The sequence below is a fragment of the Callithrix jacchus genome, chromosome 19 (assembly GCF_049354715.1).
Source record: "Callithrix jacchus isolate 240 chromosome 19, calJac240_pri, whole genome shotgun sequence".
In the NCBI taxonomy this organism is placed as follows: domain Eukaryota; kingdom Metazoa; phylum Chordata; class Mammalia; order Primates; family Cebidae; genus Callithrix; species Callithrix jacchus.
Window position 1 is genome coordinate 18,245,677 of NC_133520.1, and position 19,805 is coordinate 18,265,481.

Below are 19,805 nucleotides of genomic sequence, written 5' to 3' on the forward strand. Positions count from 1 at the left end.
AAAAAAATAAACTTAGAGCTCTCATCGGGAAGTAAAGCAAGACCTGGGTTTGCAAACCGGCAAGCCAGTCTACCTTTAGCCATGTGCACTGTAACTAAATGGTTGTCTCTTTGCAATCAAGAACTCAGGGAGCTCAAAATAAGTAAAAGTAGCAAATTATCTGAAGACCTTTTCAACCTGTTTCTGACCTTCTTGATTTATTTGCAGAGGTAATTGCCTGTGGAAATTGCTGTGCTTTTATCTGTGGTGCTATTAAAACACTGGTTGAAATGAGGTGCCACAGACTGCATTGTTAATGGGTTACCGTGGAGCAGGAGCTGTTGTTTTATTCGACAGATGAGAAATAGCTGAAAATAACCTTCTGTCTCCCTTGTAAGAATTGTGCTTGTTAAGTGACATTCACCAACATGGCTGAGTTTGAATGTGGTATAGGAATTCATGCTATTCTTAGCAGGTTATTAAATGAGAGTTTTTAGGCCTTTCTTGTTATAAAATAGGGAATGTATCTGTGTTTTATATTCTCTGTTTTGAGGGGGCTGCTTTCTGTGCCCATGGCAATGGCTGGTAAGTTAAAGAGCAATGACGGGATAATGCTGGTGTAACCGAAATGCGGGTTAATCGCTCGCCACTTGCAGGGTCTAATTAACAAGAGTGAGATCTGGTAAAAAGAAAGTGACTTATTTCCAAAGCTGGCTTAGAGGAAGAAGCACAGATGTCTCGCCTTTAAATATACCACTTTGCTTTTGGAACAGAAAGCAGACACTTTTAAAAGGCAGGGGAGGAAGTGAGCGAGGGGGTGGGATCTGTGTGTTACCTCCGGTGCCTTATCTACTGGGTGGTTTTGTTGGTGACTGCTGGCACCTTCTTGGGCAGGACTAGGACAAAAGCACCCCAGGTAGGATGGAGTGCCATATCTTGAGGCAGTCTCCTAGTACGAGGAGTTTGATAGAAATCAGCTGCTATCTTTCAAGGCAACCTCCTTGTGGCCTGGAGGGTGAAAATTTAGCAGCAGGCATGGTTCGGTCTGTAAATTGACTGTTTACTCTTCAGTAGTTAGACGAACTAGCCTTGTAGAGAGTATCTGGTGGAGTGAGGTGGTGGTGATAAAAGGGTATTTTTTTGCATTTCTAAAGGGCTAAGTAAGAAGTGGGAAAGGAGAAAAAATAATTAAACTATCTCTTAGAAAAGTGGGGGTACTCAGTTACACTGGCAGGAAATTCAGAGCTGAGTGTAGTTATTGCCATCAAGGTGCTGCTAATCTGTGGGATGGTTCTCTCATTCTCTCCTGGCTTCATGGCCATTGTCCTGTCCAGTAGAGGAAGGTTAGCTTCAGAGTCTCCTTATGCATTCTCAATATGGCCTAGTATCTGTTTTTGTTCATCTGGTTATACTTAAAACGTATTAGGGAAGTCCTGAGTATTGGTATAGCATAAACCAGTGTTTCTCAAATTTTAACATGCCTCAGAACCACCTGGAGAATTTGAAAAAACCAAATTCCTGGGTCTCACCCCCAGAGATTCTGATCCAATGTGATGCTGCTGTTCCAGCATCACCCTCTCAGAAGCCCTTGGTTGACTGAACCTGACCAAACTCACCTCTTTGAGCCACTCTCTTCAACAGCTTGGCAACAGCACTGACAAACTGAATGCACCCACTGAATGCAGAGGAAGATGCCTCTGAAGTCACTCCACCAAAATTTCCAGAAAGTCTTCTATTTAAGGAAAAGCACAAGCCAACTTATCACAGTAGGAGTATAATTGTTCAAAGCCAAGAGCTGAAGAAACCAGAATTCAGAGATGATTGATGGAAAAATATGAACATGGGGTGGTTCAGGAAAGAAAACTAAGATTTACTGTGAATCTGTTCCATCCAGCATTGTGTTTGACATTTGTCATGTTAATTAATTGAATATTCCCAGCCACCCTAAGCGGTGAGGATGATCTTTTTCCTTTCATAAATGAGAAAAAACTGAGGCTGTCATGACTTGATTTAGTGGCAGGGCCATGAATTCCATTCTAGTGCTGCTTTCTCATCAGAACCTGAGTTATTTTTACTATACCATGCTGCTTCTCAGAACAGCACATGACATATCTGTGTATTTAGTTAATGTTTGTTAAGACATCTGATAATAAAGTTAGTGAGATAACATTTCCAGGAAATAATTAACTCTAGAGAAAATTCTTTAGTCTTTAATCATCCTGCTGTTAATTATTATTATTACTTATTGAGCATATATTATGTGTCAGATTCTATGATCAGTATTTTATATATTATCCCACATATATATATGTATATGTATATATAGTTTATTGTACTTTAGGTTCTGTGATACATGTGCAGAACATGCAGGATTATTGCACTGGTACATATGTGGCAATGTGGTTTGTTGCCTCCATCCCCCCATCACCTATATCTGGCATTTCTCCCCATGTTATTCCTCCCCAGCCTCCCTACCCCTGGCTGTCCCTTCCCTAGTCCCCCCCGCCAACAAAACTCAGCATGTGATGCTCCCCTCCCTGTGTCCATGTGTTCTTATCATTCAACACCTGCCTATGAGTGAAAACATGTGGTGTTTGATTTTCTGTTCTTGTGTCAGTTTGCTGAGAATGGTGGTTTCCAGATTCATCTATGTCCCTACAAAGGACACGAACTCATTGTTTTTTATGGCCACATAGTATTCCATGGTGCATATGTGCCACATTTTCCTTGTCCAGTCTATCATCGATGGGCATTTGGCTTGGTTCCAGGTCTTTGCTATTGTAAATAGTGCTGCAATGAACATACATGTGCATGTATCTTTATAATTAGAAAAATTTATAATCCTTTGGATATCAAAATAAAATTATAAGGTAATTATTTATTATATACAAAGAAATTTAGAGAGAGAGAATGATTACCTTGAAGTGGGTAGTAGAACCAGTATTCCAAATTGCAGCTTTTGTCTCCAAAGCATAGACTGCGCATTCTCCTGTGCATCCTCCTCCTGTGCTGGATTGATCTGCTAGCATGGCAGTGAGTAGATACTACTTTTTCTTCCCATTGTTACTACTTGGTTTAGTCCATTTTAATGATGCCAATAAAGACGCACCAGACATTGAGTAATTTATGGAAAAAAAGTGGTTTAATGGAATCATAGTTACGTGTGTCTGGGGAGGCCTCACACTCATGGTGGAAGGCAAAAGGCATGTCTTACATAGCAGCAGACAAGAGAAAATACTTGTGCAGGTAAACTCTCATTTATAAATCCATCAGATCTCATGAGACTTATTCACTACCACAAGAACGACATGGGAAAGACCCACCCCCATGATTCAGTTACCTCCCACCAGGTCCTTCCCGCAACACGTGGGAATTACGGTAGCTACAGTTCAAGAGGAGATTTGGGTGAGGACACAGCCAAACCATATCACTACCCATTTCTGCCCAGGCAATGAGTTACAAGTTAAATTATTTCAAGTTACAGGAAATAATTTAAAAGTTAGTTGCCAGTCAGTTACCATGCCAATATAAACATTGTCCTCACACCTACTCCATCAATGTCACATTAGAAGAAGCAAAAGCCCAACAGTAAAGGCCAGAAAAACTACATTAACAAAATTAGATGTGTTGCTCTTACATGGGCCAGATGAAATACCATAAGGACTAAGTCTGGTTCCCAGGCCTTATTCCCTACCCCCTCACACTCTCCCCATGTCTATACTTATTCTTCAGCCCCTCCTCATCCATGAATAGCTTCATTTAAAATCACACAATGTATAGTCAGTATTTTGGCTAATATGTCAAAGTTCTTAGCGTTTATGGATTTTAGAGAGTCCTTTGAAGGCCTCAGTGCATTATGAGCTTAGTTTAAAACATCTCTCTTCTGGAACCCAGTATTGTTCTGTAATGATAAATGTTGAGTGTATGCAATTAAAAGGCAGCAGTCTTTTAATTCAATTCAGGTTAATGTTCTAGGTTTTTGTCTTCATGAAATGCTGTCCCATGTGTGTCAACTGTCATGACAGTTGACTCTAGAATGATTAACTGAAAGAGTAAATAACATTGGGAGTCTCTATGTACCAGCTCAGTATTCTGGATACTTTTACACAATATCTCATTTAATTCTGTCAACCCAGGGGGAAGTGAGCAGACATTTCTCTTTTTATTAGATTGACAGAAACAGAGGGAAAAAGCTGTAAAGTTATTTGCCTCTGGCCACATAATTCGAAGCAGCTGAGCTGGAATTTGAACTCAGAAGAGTATAACTCTAAAGACCCTATATTTCCTTCCTTATCAAGAGAAATGTTGTGGGTGCAGAAGTCACCTATAGGGATTTGCTTGGCTGCCCTTAACATAGAAAGCAGAAATTTTAACTTGTGAGCTCCTTCTCTGCCTTTTTAGACTCTATTTTTTTCTGTCTTATTATTCACTTGGAAGAGAGAGAGTGTCCCTGGACCACTTTGAGTGCTTAGTGCCAATGCTGTGTGTTAATGACACTCCCTCCTACCGCCTGCACAGCCAACAGCACAGCTACCTGATTTAACGAGCAGTTCATCCTCATCAAGTGACTAATGGGGAATTAAGGATGATAAGACTGGAGATTTTGTTTTAAGGGAAATTCATAAAAGAGTTTTTTTTCCTTTTTTGGCAAAAAAGGAACAAATTAAGTCTCCTTAAAATAAGCAGCAGTAAGGTGTAATCTTAATGGCTGTTGAATTTCACGCACTATCTGGCTTAAAAGCAGGGATTAGAAAGGGCTTCTACTTTCTCAGTTTTTCTGGTTGGCATCTATGAAACATCAGGGTGGCAGGATAGTAAGAGTAGTGAAGTTGAAGGGATGGGAGATTAAAAACAAAAAACAGAGAGGGAGGGTGTTAAAGTCTGTATTTAGAAAATATACAGTGGCTCTTAATAGGTAAGTCACTTATTCTTTTCAATTTGGCTATCCTTATTCCAGAAAAAGTGATCAATGAATAATCCAATCAGCCTTGGCTATGAAGACCAAGTCAAAACCAACATTTATGTTCATACAGCTTGACAGCATCTTCTGAAATAAAAGAAGGAGTTGCAATAGAAGTTAGGGAATCACTGTACCACTCTTCTCAAAGTTCTTAGCAGTGGAAGTGTTACCTGGGATCTTGTTAGAAATATATATTTTCTAGGGCCCACTCAAGACCTACCAAATCAGAAACTTTGGAGGTGAAGCCTCAGAATGGGCTTAAAGGCTCTCCACGTGATTCTGATTCACACTGAAGTTTGAGAATGGATGATTTAGTGGTGATAGTATGTGGCTGGAGTCAGACAGATCCTGGGTTCGGGTCTTGCTACATATTGTGTTGTTTCTTTATCTTGGACTTTAGTTTCCTTACCTGCTAAATAGTGACAATAACTACCTTGAGGTGGTGGTGTTAATTATCATTATGATTTTGCTCTGAGCTCTTGACTTTGCAGGTTTAAAAATCATTTTTCACTTTCATATGGGGCATATTGGGCCAAAACCAATAATCCCTGATGCCTTTGCAAGCCATTGATACTGCTTTCGTTATAATGGCTGGCTGAATGCACATGTTTATATCTGATTACCCCTGAAACCCCACTAAAGCAATGGCAAAGGGGAGTGCTTTTTAAGAGCATAAATCCATAAAGACAGAAAGAATGAGAGAAGAGACAACAGTAACACAAACTTGAAAGCTGGAAAGCAATGACTGACTTGGTAAACCCCATAAAGCTGAATGCTAATGTGACACAGGAAATCTGAAAAATAATTTGATTTGCAACAGAGCCCCCAAAAGAGTTTTACCAGAACCCCTACTCAAGTGTCAGTGACAGTAAGTACCTCTACAAGTGGAGGTGAAGGTGGAGGTAAGAAAAAGAAGGCCGGTTAAAAATTTGCTTAGGGGGCTGGGCGCGGTGGCTCAAGCCTGTAATCCCAGCACTTTGGGAGGCCGAGGCGGGTGGATCACAAGGTCAAGAGATCCAGACCATCCTGGTCAACATGGTGAAACCCCGTCTCTACTAAAAATACAAAAAATTAGCTGGGCATGGTGGCGTGTGCCTATAATCCTGGCTACTCGGGAGGCTGAGGCGGGAGAATTGCCTGAACCCAGGAGGCGGAGGTTGCGGTGAGCCGAGATCGCGCCATTGCACTCCAGCCTGGGTAACAAGAGCGAAACTCCATCTCAAAAAAAAAAAAAAAAAAAAAAAAAAAAAAAAAATTTGCTTAGGAAATATTTAGGCCTACAGATGTCTTTCTCATTCTGTGCAGTTGGGTCATTGTGCCTCTCAACGCTCATGAAGCCTGGATTATTCTCTAGAGGTAGTCTCTGGACTGAGGGACAACGGGCACAGTGAAACAGAGGTAATATATAAAAATTAAGGGAATTAACGGAAACTTTATACACTGAATATTGAAACCTTCAACCTTTCTCTTCCCCACTTAATTGCTGAATATTGCCAGCATTCTTGAGAGCAAATTGTCTTCTCTGAGCAGTCCAAAAGGGCAGTCCTAAAGTTGGTAGCATCATGGATTCTTCAATACAAACTCTAGCCATCTCAGTCTACAGTGAATTCTCCCAGTTGACAACTTCTACTCATTTCCTTAAAGCTTTTAATCAGTTTTCTAGGGCCCCACTCTTAAATATGAGTGGACGTCTAAGGATTACCATGTATTTCTAAGACGAAAGGCAGACAAACACACACATAAACAAATGAGGAAACAAAGACCAAGCAAAGAGAAGCAAATTTAAAAATAGGGCTATCATTGATATCCTCTGAGAAAACAGGAGAAGGTATTACATCTAAGAAACAACAGAATGCAATTAAAAAGAACATTCAGGCAATGAAAAAAATCTCATGGAAATTAGAAGTATAATATCAAGTGAAAATTCAATAAAAAGAGCAGAAGCTGAAGAAACTTCTCATAAAGTGATAGAAATAGGAAGAGAGAAAAATAAGAATATTAGATTAATCCAGGAGTTCAATACCTGCATCACAGGAGGCCAGGGAAAAGAAAATTTACAAATGGAGGGGAAGAATTTGTCAAAGAAATAATCTAAGAAAATTTTCTTGAAATGAAGGGCATAAATTTCCGGATTAAAAGGGTTTAGCACAACAGATGAAAATGGAATCATAGAAAAAAAGGTGCATTATTATGAATTTTCAGAACATCGTAGAAAGAGTTTCTAGAGAGAAAAAACAGGTTGTAATATGAAGGACAAGGGATCTGAATGGTTTTGACTTCTCAATAGCAAGATAAGGCTGGAAAAATGTTTCTAAAATTCTTAGCGGAACGATTTCCACTTTAGAATTCTTCACCCAGCTAAGCTATTAACTGAATATAAGAGTAGATGTGTTAGGTCTCAAAAAACTTTGTTCGCATATATCCTTTTTCAGAAAACTATTAGAAAATGTCTTATGAAAAAGAGGGAAACGGGTAAACCAAGAAAGAAGAAGGCATGAGAGGCAGGAATAAGGAGCTCTAACCTAAACAGGTGAAACAACTTCCAGGTTGCTGATGAAGAGTGAGAACTATAAATAAAACTCTAAGCCCCTTCACTGACTGAACAGAGCTCCTCTTGGCCAAGGGGACTCCAGAGAAGCCTTGGAAGCCGAGTTCCTGGCCATAGCAGGATGAGAAGTTAGACATGCCTCATTATAACCCCTTTCTCACTAAATGCCCTCAGTCTTTCTTCCCTAAGACTAAACAGAAAGAAGCCCTTTTGAAAGACTCCACCACTGATATCACTGATGCAGCCGCTCCCTTTTGTGATTTGCACAAAACAGCTGACCTGCATTCCTTCCTGATAAGAGACCACCCACCACAGTGGTTCTGGCCAGTCTACGGAGGATGCCCAGTGAGGGTTTTCACGTACTCTGCTTTAAAAACTCCACCCTTAGTTCATGCTAATGCTGCCATTTTTTGAACATGGGTCCCATGGAGAGGGACGAAGCTCAGTTTTGAATGTACATACTTCTCTTTTTATAAATATTCATGGCCCCTCCTACAGCTTATCGAATACGTATATTTGGCCACCCCATTCACTGTAAATTTTTGTCTTATTCTTCCTCCACTTGAAATGTCTGCTTCTGGCTTCAGGCCACAGGCTCTGCTTCCCAGCCTGTCAGATAGCTCCCTGCAAGCTGCAATCCTTTATGAGAAATAAAGTTCTCCTTTCCAAATTTATGAACCTTGTCATTTTCAGTTCACAAGAAAGAGTCACACAACTGGCAATGGCGTAGTTCAGAAGCTTCCAGGAAAAATGTAAGAAAATGAAATTGATATATGTGTTTTTGCTATACCCTTCCCCACCACATTGCCCCGCCAAATTCCATACAGCTATTTCTAATTAAGGGTTGGAGAATACTGTCTTTTTCCTTTCTTCCTTTCTTGGTAGGAACCAGAGCTCTCACTATGATACAATATAAAGTCTAAACCAATCAAATAAGAAAGAAACCTCCTCTTCTCCAAATCAGCATTTTGTCTTGAGGTTGGGGGAGGTCTCCTTACTTCCCCAAAACAGAAGGACCCAAGGAATCCACATTTGGAGCCATCCATAACATCTTGTGTGCTGGGAGGTTCATTCTGGCTTTTTTAGTCTCCTGACAGTGACATTACAATCTTCCTCCCTTCCTCTCCACATCACACTCATACATCTATTCAGGTGACAACTGGACTTACATGTCTTCTCTCCCAATTAGGTTTTTGGCACTTAAAGGTATAATGCTTTATATGTAAGATACCAATAAACTAAATGTTACGTGCATGAAAAACATGTAATCCCCCTCGTATAAAACTAAGGGCCAGGCATGGTAGCTCACACCTGTAATTCCAGCACTTTGGGAGGCTGAGGTAGGAGGATTACTTGAGGCCAGGTGTTTGAGACCAGCCTGGGTAATATTGTGAGAAAATGTCACAATTAAAAAAATAAATAAGGGAAAAAAAATAAGGAAGGGCTACTAAGAGTAGAATTATCCACTTTTTAGTGTAATAATGTTTCATAATAGTAATCATCATTGAGCAAGGGCCTCCTGAGGACCTTTAACCTTCCAGAATGCCTCAGAAGCAACCTGGAACAGGAGGAACCCCGAGCTGTAAATGATAGTTGTGCATCACTGCTTGACATCTGCCCTGCTGCCTGGTTCTCTAGGATCATGTACAGGAGAGCTATTCTTACTATATTGCTTTGGTATAACTGTTGTTTTAAGCTCAAGATTAAATAATTTTTCTGGCAGCCATCCTAAAAAAGGCACCTGGACTCTTTGCCCATGACCCTGGGTTCATTGTGAATGAAAACACAAAGCTGAAGCAGGACTGCTCACATAGGCTTGTTGAGTTAGAGTCAGCCCATCTCCTGGGAGGATGGTTGGTTCTAACCACACTTCATGTCACTACTGGCATGGAGGTGGCGGGACCTTCAACTTCATTGTTACGAGGCTTCCCATGAGCTTAGAAGAGCTGGTGTCTGCTTTTCTGCTTTTCGTCTGACTCCCTTTGTTCAGATTGACACCCTTCCTTGGTACTTTTCTAGACAACTCTTTGATCCTTGTGTACAACTCTCTTTTGGTGAATTTATATCCTCAGTCCTTCCCTTATCTTTAGATCCATGCATTTCTCTCTTATTTTTTTTTTTGCCTCCCATAGTACATCAGATAACCCTGAATAAGATTGTTTGGAAGAAATGGTTGTGGTGCATCCATACAATGGGATAGTATTCATCAACTAAAAGGAAAAAACTATTGATACATGCAACAACTTGGATGATTTTGATGAGTGAAATAAAGACAATCTCAAAAGGTCACATACTGTGTTATTCCATTTCTGTAACATTCTTTTTTTTTTGAGACAGAGTCTCACTTTGTCACCTGGGCTGGAGTGCAGTGGCACCATCTTGGCTTACACAACTTCTACCTCCTGAGTTCAAGCGATCTCCTGCCTCAGCTTCCCAAGTAGCTGGGACTATAGGCATGTGCACCACCATGCTTGGCTAAATTCTTTTTTTTTTTTTTTAGTAGACATAGGGCTTTGCCATATTGACCAGGCTGGTCTCAAACTCCTGGTGACCTGCCCACCGTGGCCTCCCAAAGTGCTGGGATTACAGGCATGAGTTACTGTGCCTGGCTTTTATAACATTCTTAAAATGACATAATTATAATAAAGGAGAAAACATGTTGTGATTGTGGGGGGAAGCATGACCATAAAGGGGAGGCACAAGGAGACCTCTGTGGTGATGGAAGAATTCTGTATTTTGAATGCAGTGCTGGTTACATGAGTCTACACATGTGATAAAATGACACAGAACTGTATATCTACTTTACAGCAATGTCAGTCTGTTCTTAATATTGTGCTGTAGTCATGTAAGATGTAATTAATGGGGGAAACTGAGTAAAGGATACACAGAATTTTTCTGTACCATTTTGGCAACTTCTTGTGATTTTTTTTTTTTTTTTTGAGACAGAGTCTTGCTCTGTTAACCAGGCTGGAGTGCAGCCTCTGCAGTTGGCTCTCTGCAACCTCTGCCTCCTGGGTTCAAGCGATTCTCCTGCCTCAGCCTCCCAAAGAGCTGGGACTATGGGTGCATGCCACCATGCCCAGCTAATATTTATTTATTTATTTATTTATTTATATTTAGTAGAGATGAGGTTTCATCTTGTTGGCCTGGCTGGTCTTGAACTACTGACTTCCGCCCACCTCAGCCTCCCAAAGCTTCTTGTGAATTTCTAATTAATTCAAAGTAAAATGTTTGCTTTTTGTATGTAAAAAGAGAATTGAACTATTGTTAAACAATCCATGCAATAACATGGATGAATCCCAAAGTAATTATGCTAAATGAAATAAACCAGTCAAAAAAGACTACAAAAGAAAAAAATAAGTAAATTGAGTTACACCGAAGCTAGAAACTTTTGCTCTGTAAATGATGCCACCAAAAAAAAGTGAAAAGACAACCCATGTGATGTGAGAAAGTATTTGAAAATCTTTATCTGACAAGGAAATTGTATACAGATTATATACAACTCAGCAATAAAAAAACCAATTGAAAAATGGGCAAAGACTTGATTTCTCCAAAGAAGATATATAAATGACCAATAAGAACATGAAAAGAAGCTTAACATCATTAGCTGCTACGGAAATATAAATCAAAACCACAATGAGATGGCAAGTCATACTCACTAGAAAGGTGATAATCGAAAAAGACACAATAACAAATGTTAAGGAGGGTACTGAGACACTGGAACTGTCATGTACTGCCGGCAGGCATGTAAAGTGGTGTCGTTACTTTGGAAATTAATTCTGCAATTTCTCCAACACGTTAAACATAGTAACCATATGACCCAGCAATTTCATTCCTAGGTATGTACCCAAAAGAATTGAAAATGTTCACATAAAAACTTGCACATGGATGTTTATAAAAGCCAAAAAGCAGAAACAACCCAAATGCCCATGAACTGATGAATGGATAAATGAACTGTGTGATATATCCATACAACAGTGTAGCATTCAAATTAAAAAGAATGACGTACTGATACATGCTACAACATAGACGAACTGGAAAACATTATGTTAAGTGAAAGAAGCTAGTCATGGAAGGCCGCATATTGTATGATTTTAACTTACATGCAAATCTATAGAGATAGTAGGTTAGCAGTTGCGTAGGGCAAGGGACTTGGGGGGAAATGGAGAAGAACTGGCAATGGGTATGGGATTTCTTTGGGGAGGAATATATTCTAAATTTATATTGTGGTGATGGTTGCGTAACTGTGTAAATATATGAAAAACCACTGAATTTTGCACTTTAAATGGATGCATTTTATGGCGTATGAATTATATCTTAAGATTTTAACAAGAGTACATACTGTATGATTCCATCTATACAAAATTCTAGAAAATGAAGGCTAATCTATGGTGACAGAAGGGAAATCAGTGGTTGTTTGGGGATGGTAGGTGGAAAGCAGGTAGGGATGGAGGGAGGGATTACAAAGAGGCATGACAAAACTTTTGGGGGTGATAGATATGTTCACTATTTTGATTCTGGTGATGGTTTCATTGGTGTATATATGTCAAAACATAGCAAATTGTATGCTTTAAGCATGTGTAGTTTATGATATATCAATAATACCTCATCTTTTTAAAAGCCAGAACAAAAATGTGTGAAATTTGGCAAATATTTCTTAAGTACTGGTGTAGTGTTAGATCCTATGGATACAATGGCAAGGAAAAGGTGGGTTCAGCCTTTAAACAACTCACACTGTCAGGGAACAGGCAAAGAAAGAAGCACATGATTGCAAAATGGTGTAATATGAGTTCTATAGAAATATGCCTGGTAAATCATGGTCACACTCATGGTGGCAGAAGGTGTTTAGGAAGGTTTCTTGGAAGCAGTGGCTCTTGTGCTCAGCATTGAGCAATGAAAGTTAGAGAAGGTGGGGTTTTGTAATAACATAATGGTCCTTCTTCCTAACGCGAATGTAGGGGGAGCAGTAGCAGCACACAGTACATGCTTGTTATGTCTCAAAGGGGACTTGATTTTATTTTTACCATATTAAAGCTATGTTTTTCCCCAGGAGCCACATCACAGTGAAGCAGATTGTGGTACTAACAATAAGTGCAAAACAAAGATATAACATCCTTCACTGCCCTCTGCAGACTTGCTATTATTTAATTATTTGTGATTATTTATTCAAGGTCTGTCCTTCCTGCTCTATGTTTTGCTCTGTGAGGACCAGGTCTGAGTGTTCACCATTCCTGTCCTTGGCAGGTAGCATAGCACTTGGCACATAGCAGAGCTTGATAAAGGTCATTAACTGATGGGTTTGGATTTTGACTGGTATGGAGCACATAGGCATGCATTTGACTAGTGACCTCAGGCATGGCTCAAACTTTTTATGACAGGAAGTATAAAACGAAGCAATGCAACTCCCCCATGACCCACTGCCTAGCCTCTGCTGCCATCTGTGTCTTAGCTCTGACCCTGACCATGCCAGCTCCCATCCATCCTAGCCCTGTCTCCCACCTGTTTCTCCTAGTAGCTTGGTGTTACAAGGCTCTTTCTTTGCATCCATGCCCCAGAGGCTCCAGGTGTGAGGGTCTTCTGAGAATAGCCGGGGCAGTCTGCACTGGGGAAGGGCAGCTCTGGCTATTGACCTACTCTGAGCAAGCTGAGCATTCTGGGACCCTGGATCAGGGACCACTCACATGTTATTTCTTCTGCTCCTCCTCCTCACCTCTAGCACTTCTCTATGCCACCATCTTCGGGAATGTGACGACCATTTTCCAACAGATGTATGCCAACACCAACAGATACCATGAGATGCTCAACAGTGTTCGGGACTTCCTGAAGCTCTACCAGGTGCCAAAAGGACTGAGTGAGCGAGTCATGGATTATATCGTGTCCACCTGGTCCATGTCCAGAGGCATTGACACAGAGAAGGTAAGGAGGGCGAGGAGCTCAGGAAAACCATTTGTTTCTTGGTTTCCCTGGGTTGTGGGGTAGATGCTCGCCTAGGGCAGTGGCTCCCAAACCTGGCTGTTCAGAATTCACTTGAGTACTTTGGGATTCCAGGTCCTACATCCAGAGGTTTTGGTTGCTTCTGGATCAGCCTTACTCCAAGACCAACAATCAAAAACCATTATTTAAGAAATTAGAAAGGCAGGGTGTATTTCCTGGGGAAGAGAGGAGCTGGAAGTCTAACTGTCCAGGGCAGAATTTCCCAAACTTGGATGATGATATGATCAGTGCCATGACTGGAGAAGGGAGATCAGTATTGCCAATTTTCTTTTCACCCCAGACTTGAAGATAGCACAATCCTGTTACTGATCTTGTTTTTATTCAAACTTTTGATATTTTGTTCATCATAGATTTTTTGCATTAACCTTGCTTTTAAAAAAATAAACTATGATTTATCTTGATTACTGGTTTTTCTTGGCATACCCTTAAATTGTGTGCCCAAAGCTATTGCCTCACTCAGCTCACCCTCATCTTGACCCTGATAAGAATCCCATGATGTCAGGCCCAATGCAGCAGCTCACACCTGTAATCCCAGCACTTTGGGAGGCTGAGACAGGTGGATCACTTGAGGTCAGGAATTTGAGACCAGCCTGCCCAACACGGCGAAACCCCGTCTCTACTAAAAATACAAAAAATTAGCCCAGCATGGTGGCATGTGCCTGTAGTTCCAACTAATCAGGAGGCTGAGGCAGGAGAACCACTTGAACCCGGAGACAGAGGCTGCAGTGAACCAAGATAGCGCCCTGCACTCCAGCCTGGGTGAGAGAGTGAGAGAGAATCCCGTTATCGTCATTAAAAACAATCTCAGCCTCCATTCCAAATCTGTGGAATGAGAACTTGAGGGAGGTGAAGGAGCATTTTTAACAAGCACCCTTAAAAACAATCCCAGCCATCACCAGATGTATGGAATGAGAACTTAGGGAAGTGAGGGAGCATTTTTAACAGGTACCCAGGCAGCCCTAGTCATCAGACAAGTCCAGGAAACAGTAATCAAGAGTTTATGCCTTAATCATCATTGACTTGACCAGAGCATCAATTAGGCATCTCTCTAATTATTTGTTTTCCCACCTATAAAATGGAGAGGGTGATAAACTCCTATTGTTCTCTAAGAGTTGTATTATTCTAGATGCATTTCAATAGAGTGATGAAAATTTGGTGGTACTGGAAATAATAGAGAAACCACACAGTGGACTTCCTATTATTCACCTATGAATTTTCTGTGCATATTTTCTATAAGCAAAGATTTAATCTCGGATCCATTGAGATTAAATATTCATTCTCTGCTTCTCAGTCTTCATCAATTCTTTTTCCTCTCCAGTCTGTAAGTACTCAGGGCGTACTCACTTTCCTTCGACTGTTACAGTGAGGAAAACAGAAAGATAACACTATTGCAAAAATACCTAATGACACATTGCAAACCAAATTCAACCGGCTTTGGGATCAGCTATTTATGTTCCTGTCTTCCTTCATTCGAATTTCAGTTGAGAGTTGACCGTTTAAAAGGAAAAATGGAACTGAATTCAGTCCTCAACTTGAAAGGAACATTACTTTGGTTTTGCTATTTGCCGTAATAACCACAACACCACTACCACAACCTCAGCTACCATTTTCTGAACATGCTTTAAGCGCAGATATTTGTTGTGCTGCTTCTACGTGCCTGGTCCTGCACTGGTGTCTCATTTAGGCTCTACAGCAACCCTGTTTTCCCTGTTGAAGAGGGTAAGAACAACAGGCCCGATTCATTTTACTAACTGCCCAGGTCACAGAGTAAAGAATGACAAAACCAGGATTTTAACACCATTTTGTCTGACTTCAAAGCTTATGCTTTTCCTACTATTACTTAAAAACACTTTAAGGCATGTGCTGGAGAGAAGGATGAGTCCAAAGAGTCATTCTGCTTTCTTAGATGGGCAGGGCGTTGGCTGGAGCTGAACTTAGTCACTGGCTTTGCCAGCCACCTGCCCCAACTATGCCTGTTGTTTCTGCTGTGTTCTCTCAACAATGCCTGTAGGTTCTGTGGGTTCCTGGCAGCTGATGGAGCAGAAAGGAACTTTGATCTCTCTGCCCTAGGGCTCCTTTTCCCAGGCACCAGAATGCCTGTAAGTCTGGTTGTCTGGAAAGAAGCCCTTCCCCACCCTCACTGTAGGGCTGGCTGGGCGACTGCCCGTGGGAGACAGCACTGTCAGCATTTGCCCTCTCTTCCTCTCCCTGTAGATCTGCCCTCACTTTCCTGGAGGGCTTTGGGATTTGCCCCAGGTCCTGGTCCAGATGGAAGAAGGAATAGTCATGGACTCAGCTGTGGCAACTCATTCCGGAGCCCAGTCTGGCCTGGGCTGACTGCTCCTCTGGGCAGGAGCTTGTGGCAGGCAGCTGCTGGGGAGAGAACCAATCCTGTTGTCCTATACCTCTCTCCATCTGCCCCTCCCCCCATCTAGGTCAGAATGGTCAGTGATAACCAGGGAGCCAGGGCATGGTGGTGGCAGTGCTGGGATACCCCAGTTTTACCAGCTATTAGCTAGTGACTTGGAGCACATCGCTTGCCTTTCTCCAAGTGTGTTTATACGTCTATAGCACATGGAAACATGATCTTTAAGACTAGGTGACCTCTAAAGCCCTTTGGCTATGATCTTCTGGACTTCAGAGCCTCCCTGAAATTGCTGCTGCTGCTGCTGTGATGACAGTATCAAAAATGAGATCTCACAGGCAATGAACACTTGTATGTGTCAGGTATTATGCCAGGATGTTCCACAGAACAGCTCATGGAATCCTCAGAAGAATTCTATATGCAGTTTCCAAAAAATGAAGACATGGGGAGAGGAGCTAAGTATTGCTTCGCATTCATGCATCCTGTGAGCGCTGAGGCTGGAACTTGAACCCAGTTCTACCCGATCCTAATGCCTCTTCTCTTACCCAGGACTTCTGTCCTGCTAGCTTAAAGGAGATTCCACAGTGACATCTTCCTTTGGCCTTTGAGACCTTCAAGGAAGAGCAAGGATCATCTCTTCTCAGAACCAAGCAGTAGGAAAGGTGGCCCAGGGGTACTGCAGGGTCTCAGAGTTGAGACCTCCTCACTCCACCCAGAGAGGGGAGTTCCAGACGTCCCACCCACCTCAGTGTGGAGCCAGTAGATGGGAAGAATGATGGGAATGACTGATGGCTGTGCCAGTCTGCAATTTCTCCCCTCCAGGTTCCCTCACCTGCTCACACTATACTCTCTTTTGGCTCTGGGAACAGTGCCCATGAATAAAACTTTGTCTCCATGCCAAGGCCTCATTCACTGGCAACCTATTCCAGGAGAAGAGTAAAGTCTAGCCCAGGGGAAACCAGATATTTAAAGGTAACTCACCTAGAGAATAAATCTTTGTTCCAAACTACTGGGCACAGTTTTGACATGACATGTGAATGCTCCCCATTACATAATCTGCTTGGAGAGCAGAGGACCCAAGTGGAATCTGCATTTCTGCAGGAGTCTTTGTTGTTGTTTTGAGATGGAGTCTCACTCTGTTGCCCAGGCTGGAGTGCAGTGGCATGATCTTGGCTCACTGCAACCACTACCTCCCAGGTTCAAGCCATTCTCCTGCCTCAGCCTTCTGAGTAGCCAGGATTATAGGCATGTGCCACCACGCCCAGCTAATTTTTGTATTTTTAGTAGAGATGGGGTTTCATCATGTTGGTCAGGCTGGTCTTGAACTCCTGACTTTGTGATCCGCCTGCCTCGGCCTCCCAAAGTGCTGGGATTACAGGCCTGAGCCCACTGCACCTGACCAGGAGTCTTGTTTTTAATGAGCCTAATAGAGGTAAATCCTTAGTAAGTGCTCTGCCCAAGCATTGGCACTGTGAATTTTCCTCTCTGCCTTGGGCTCTTCTGCATCTGTATTCCCAGAGGGCATGCTCACTGGCTGGGCATCTTGCAAGCCCAGATCAAGAATGCAGAGGCACACAGAGCAGGGGCATCTGTGCTTGCTGAATCCCCTACCTTGGCCAGGCTTGGTCCCAGGCTGTGTACTGGTAGATACAATTTTACTGAATTCTCACAAGTCAGTGGTAATAGTCTGCATTTTACAGGAGAAACAAAAGTGCCACCTGGAGGGGAAGGAGCTGGGACTTCAACTCTTTGACCTCTTTCCACTGCTGTATTTCCAGGGAGAGCACAGGGGCACCAGAGGGGGTGGGGATGTAAGTCAGGCCTTCAGGGGTGAGGTGAGATTTGAGCTGGACTTTGAAGGAGGCTGAAAGTCTTCCAAATTTGGGGATAAGCACCAGATTTAGTGGCAAATGGCTTGTGCTAAGGCGGAGAAGCTGGGATGGGAAAGCGTCCAGAACCTCAAGAAAAATGTCATCATTGAACATGTTTGATTTTCTGCCCCTAGCTTTGCTCATAAGCTGGGATGGGAGAATGGATTATTTTAGAAATACTGCTGATTTCTCTGGAGAAGTCTGATTGAAGGTGTGCACATTTAATGCTTGCTATGCAAGGGGCCATGCAATGGTTTATTGCAAACATTTAGTCCAGAGAAATATTTCTCCCTCTAGAAAAACCTGTGAATTTTTAGTTTTTTCAGAAGATGAGAACTGCATAGCCTCCTGCAGTTTCCAGTTTGCTTGAATTCCGAGATGCTGCCGAGATGTTGATAATAAAATTACAAGCCTATTTTTTTGGGCAGCTGCCTAGTATAGGAATTGGTTGGGATCCAAACTAGGCTCTAATGTCAAGCTCCCTAGTTTGAAACCCCAGCTGTGCCATTTCCTGGCTGGGCAATTTTTGGCAAGTTATTTATCTTCCCTGTGCCTCAGTTTTCTCATCTGTAAAATGATACAATAATAGCACTTATACGGTTTATGGGAGGATTAAATTAGCCAATGCATGTAACAGTTTAGGTAAAATCACAACCCCGTTCAACTTTCCCTATCCTTCTTTCCTTTTTTTGTTTAAGTACTTACCGCTACGTTTTATTTTGCTTATTATTTGTCTCCTCCCCTTAGATGGTAACTGATACCGGGGCAGGGATTTTTGTCTTTTCTCTTTTTTTTTTTAATGGCTTCCTCCTCAGCGCCTAGGATGCTGCCTAGCATACCGTAATGTGTTTGTTAAGTATTAAACGAATGAATGATTCTAAAGTGCTTAGCAATGCCTGCCACTCAGTAAGTGCTTAGTAAATGTTGCTTTATATCTATCTTTAAGTAACATCCTGTGTTCAGTCCATCAGCAGATCATGTCAGTTCTACATTAAAAGTATCTTCCAAATTTAAGTGCTTCTCACTGGCTCTCCTGCCAGCATCCCAGTCAAAGTTCCCCTCTCCTCTCTCACCTGGACAGCTGCAGGAGGGACCTAACTGTCCTTGACTAGACACTTGCCACCCTGTCTAGGATCACTCCAGTTTCAATGATCTTCAGATATAAGTCAGGTCTTACATCTGACACTCCCTGCTCCAGTATTTCACGATCATACTCAGAACAAAACCCAAGGCTTATCACAGCTTAAAAGTCTCTTGCACGTGGTGGTGTCTCTGATCCTCATCTTCTGCCCCTTTGCCCTCACTCCTTTTGGCTGTTGCTCTGGCTCTCTTAGGGCCTTTGTGTTTGCTATCCTGCTGGAATGTTCTTCTTTCACATCGCTCACTCTGGCACTTATACAGGAGTCAGCTGAAATGTCACCTTTCCAGAAAAGCCTTCTCTGACCACTGTTCTACAGGAGTCCCACCTCCTCCCAGTGCTGACTCTCAGGCCCCTGTCTTGAACATGCAGCACAGATTTGTTTTCAGATACCACCTGTCTCATCTATAAGAATATAAGCTCCACAAGGGCAGTGACTTTGGCTAGGGGAGTACAGTCTGGTGCAGTAGATGTTGCTCCTCCCCCTGGAGTGCTGAAGGATGTGGACTGAAGGCCACAGTGAGGACCCTTATACTGTTTTGTTTTGTTTTTTTCTTCTGTGCCTGGCTAGGTCCTGCAGATCTGCCCCAAGGACATGAGAGCCGACATCTGTGTGCACCTGAACCGTAAGGTGTTCAAGGAGCACCCAGCCTTCCGGCTGGCCAGTGATGGCTGCCTCCGGGCACTGGCCATGGAGTTTCAGACGGTGCACTGTGCCCCAGGAGACCTCATCTACCATGCAGGAGAGAGCGTTGACAGCCTCTGCTTCGTGGTCTCTGGCTCCCTGGAGGTGATCCAAGATGATGAAGTGGTGGCCATCCTAGGTAGGTCTTGGCTTTGATGGATGGGCAAAGGTAACCGGGGTTGCTTTAGCTACTGGGCAGCTCAATGCCACTGCCACATTCAACTGGAGATTGCTCCACAGGGCAGGGCCAATTGCTAATATTCAC

General features: G+C 42.3%; 1 protein-coding gene across 2 annotated transcripts in view; it reads left to right on the forward strand.

The window, feature by feature from the left end:
• Window positions 1-19,805, forward strand: part of KCNH1 (potassium voltage-gated channel subfamily H member 1) — a 440,309-nt gene that overhangs the window by 297,704 nt on the left and 122,800 nt on the right. For both annotated transcript variants that reach the window (XM_035280423.3, XM_035280424.3), the window contains exons 8-9: window positions 13,204-13,403; window positions 19,427-19,679. In XM_035280423.3, the coding sequence (XP_035136314.1) occupies window positions 13,204-13,403; window positions 19,427-19,679 (453 nt within the window). The remainder of the gene's footprint in view (window positions 1-13,203; window positions 13,404-19,426; window positions 19,680-19,805) is intronic.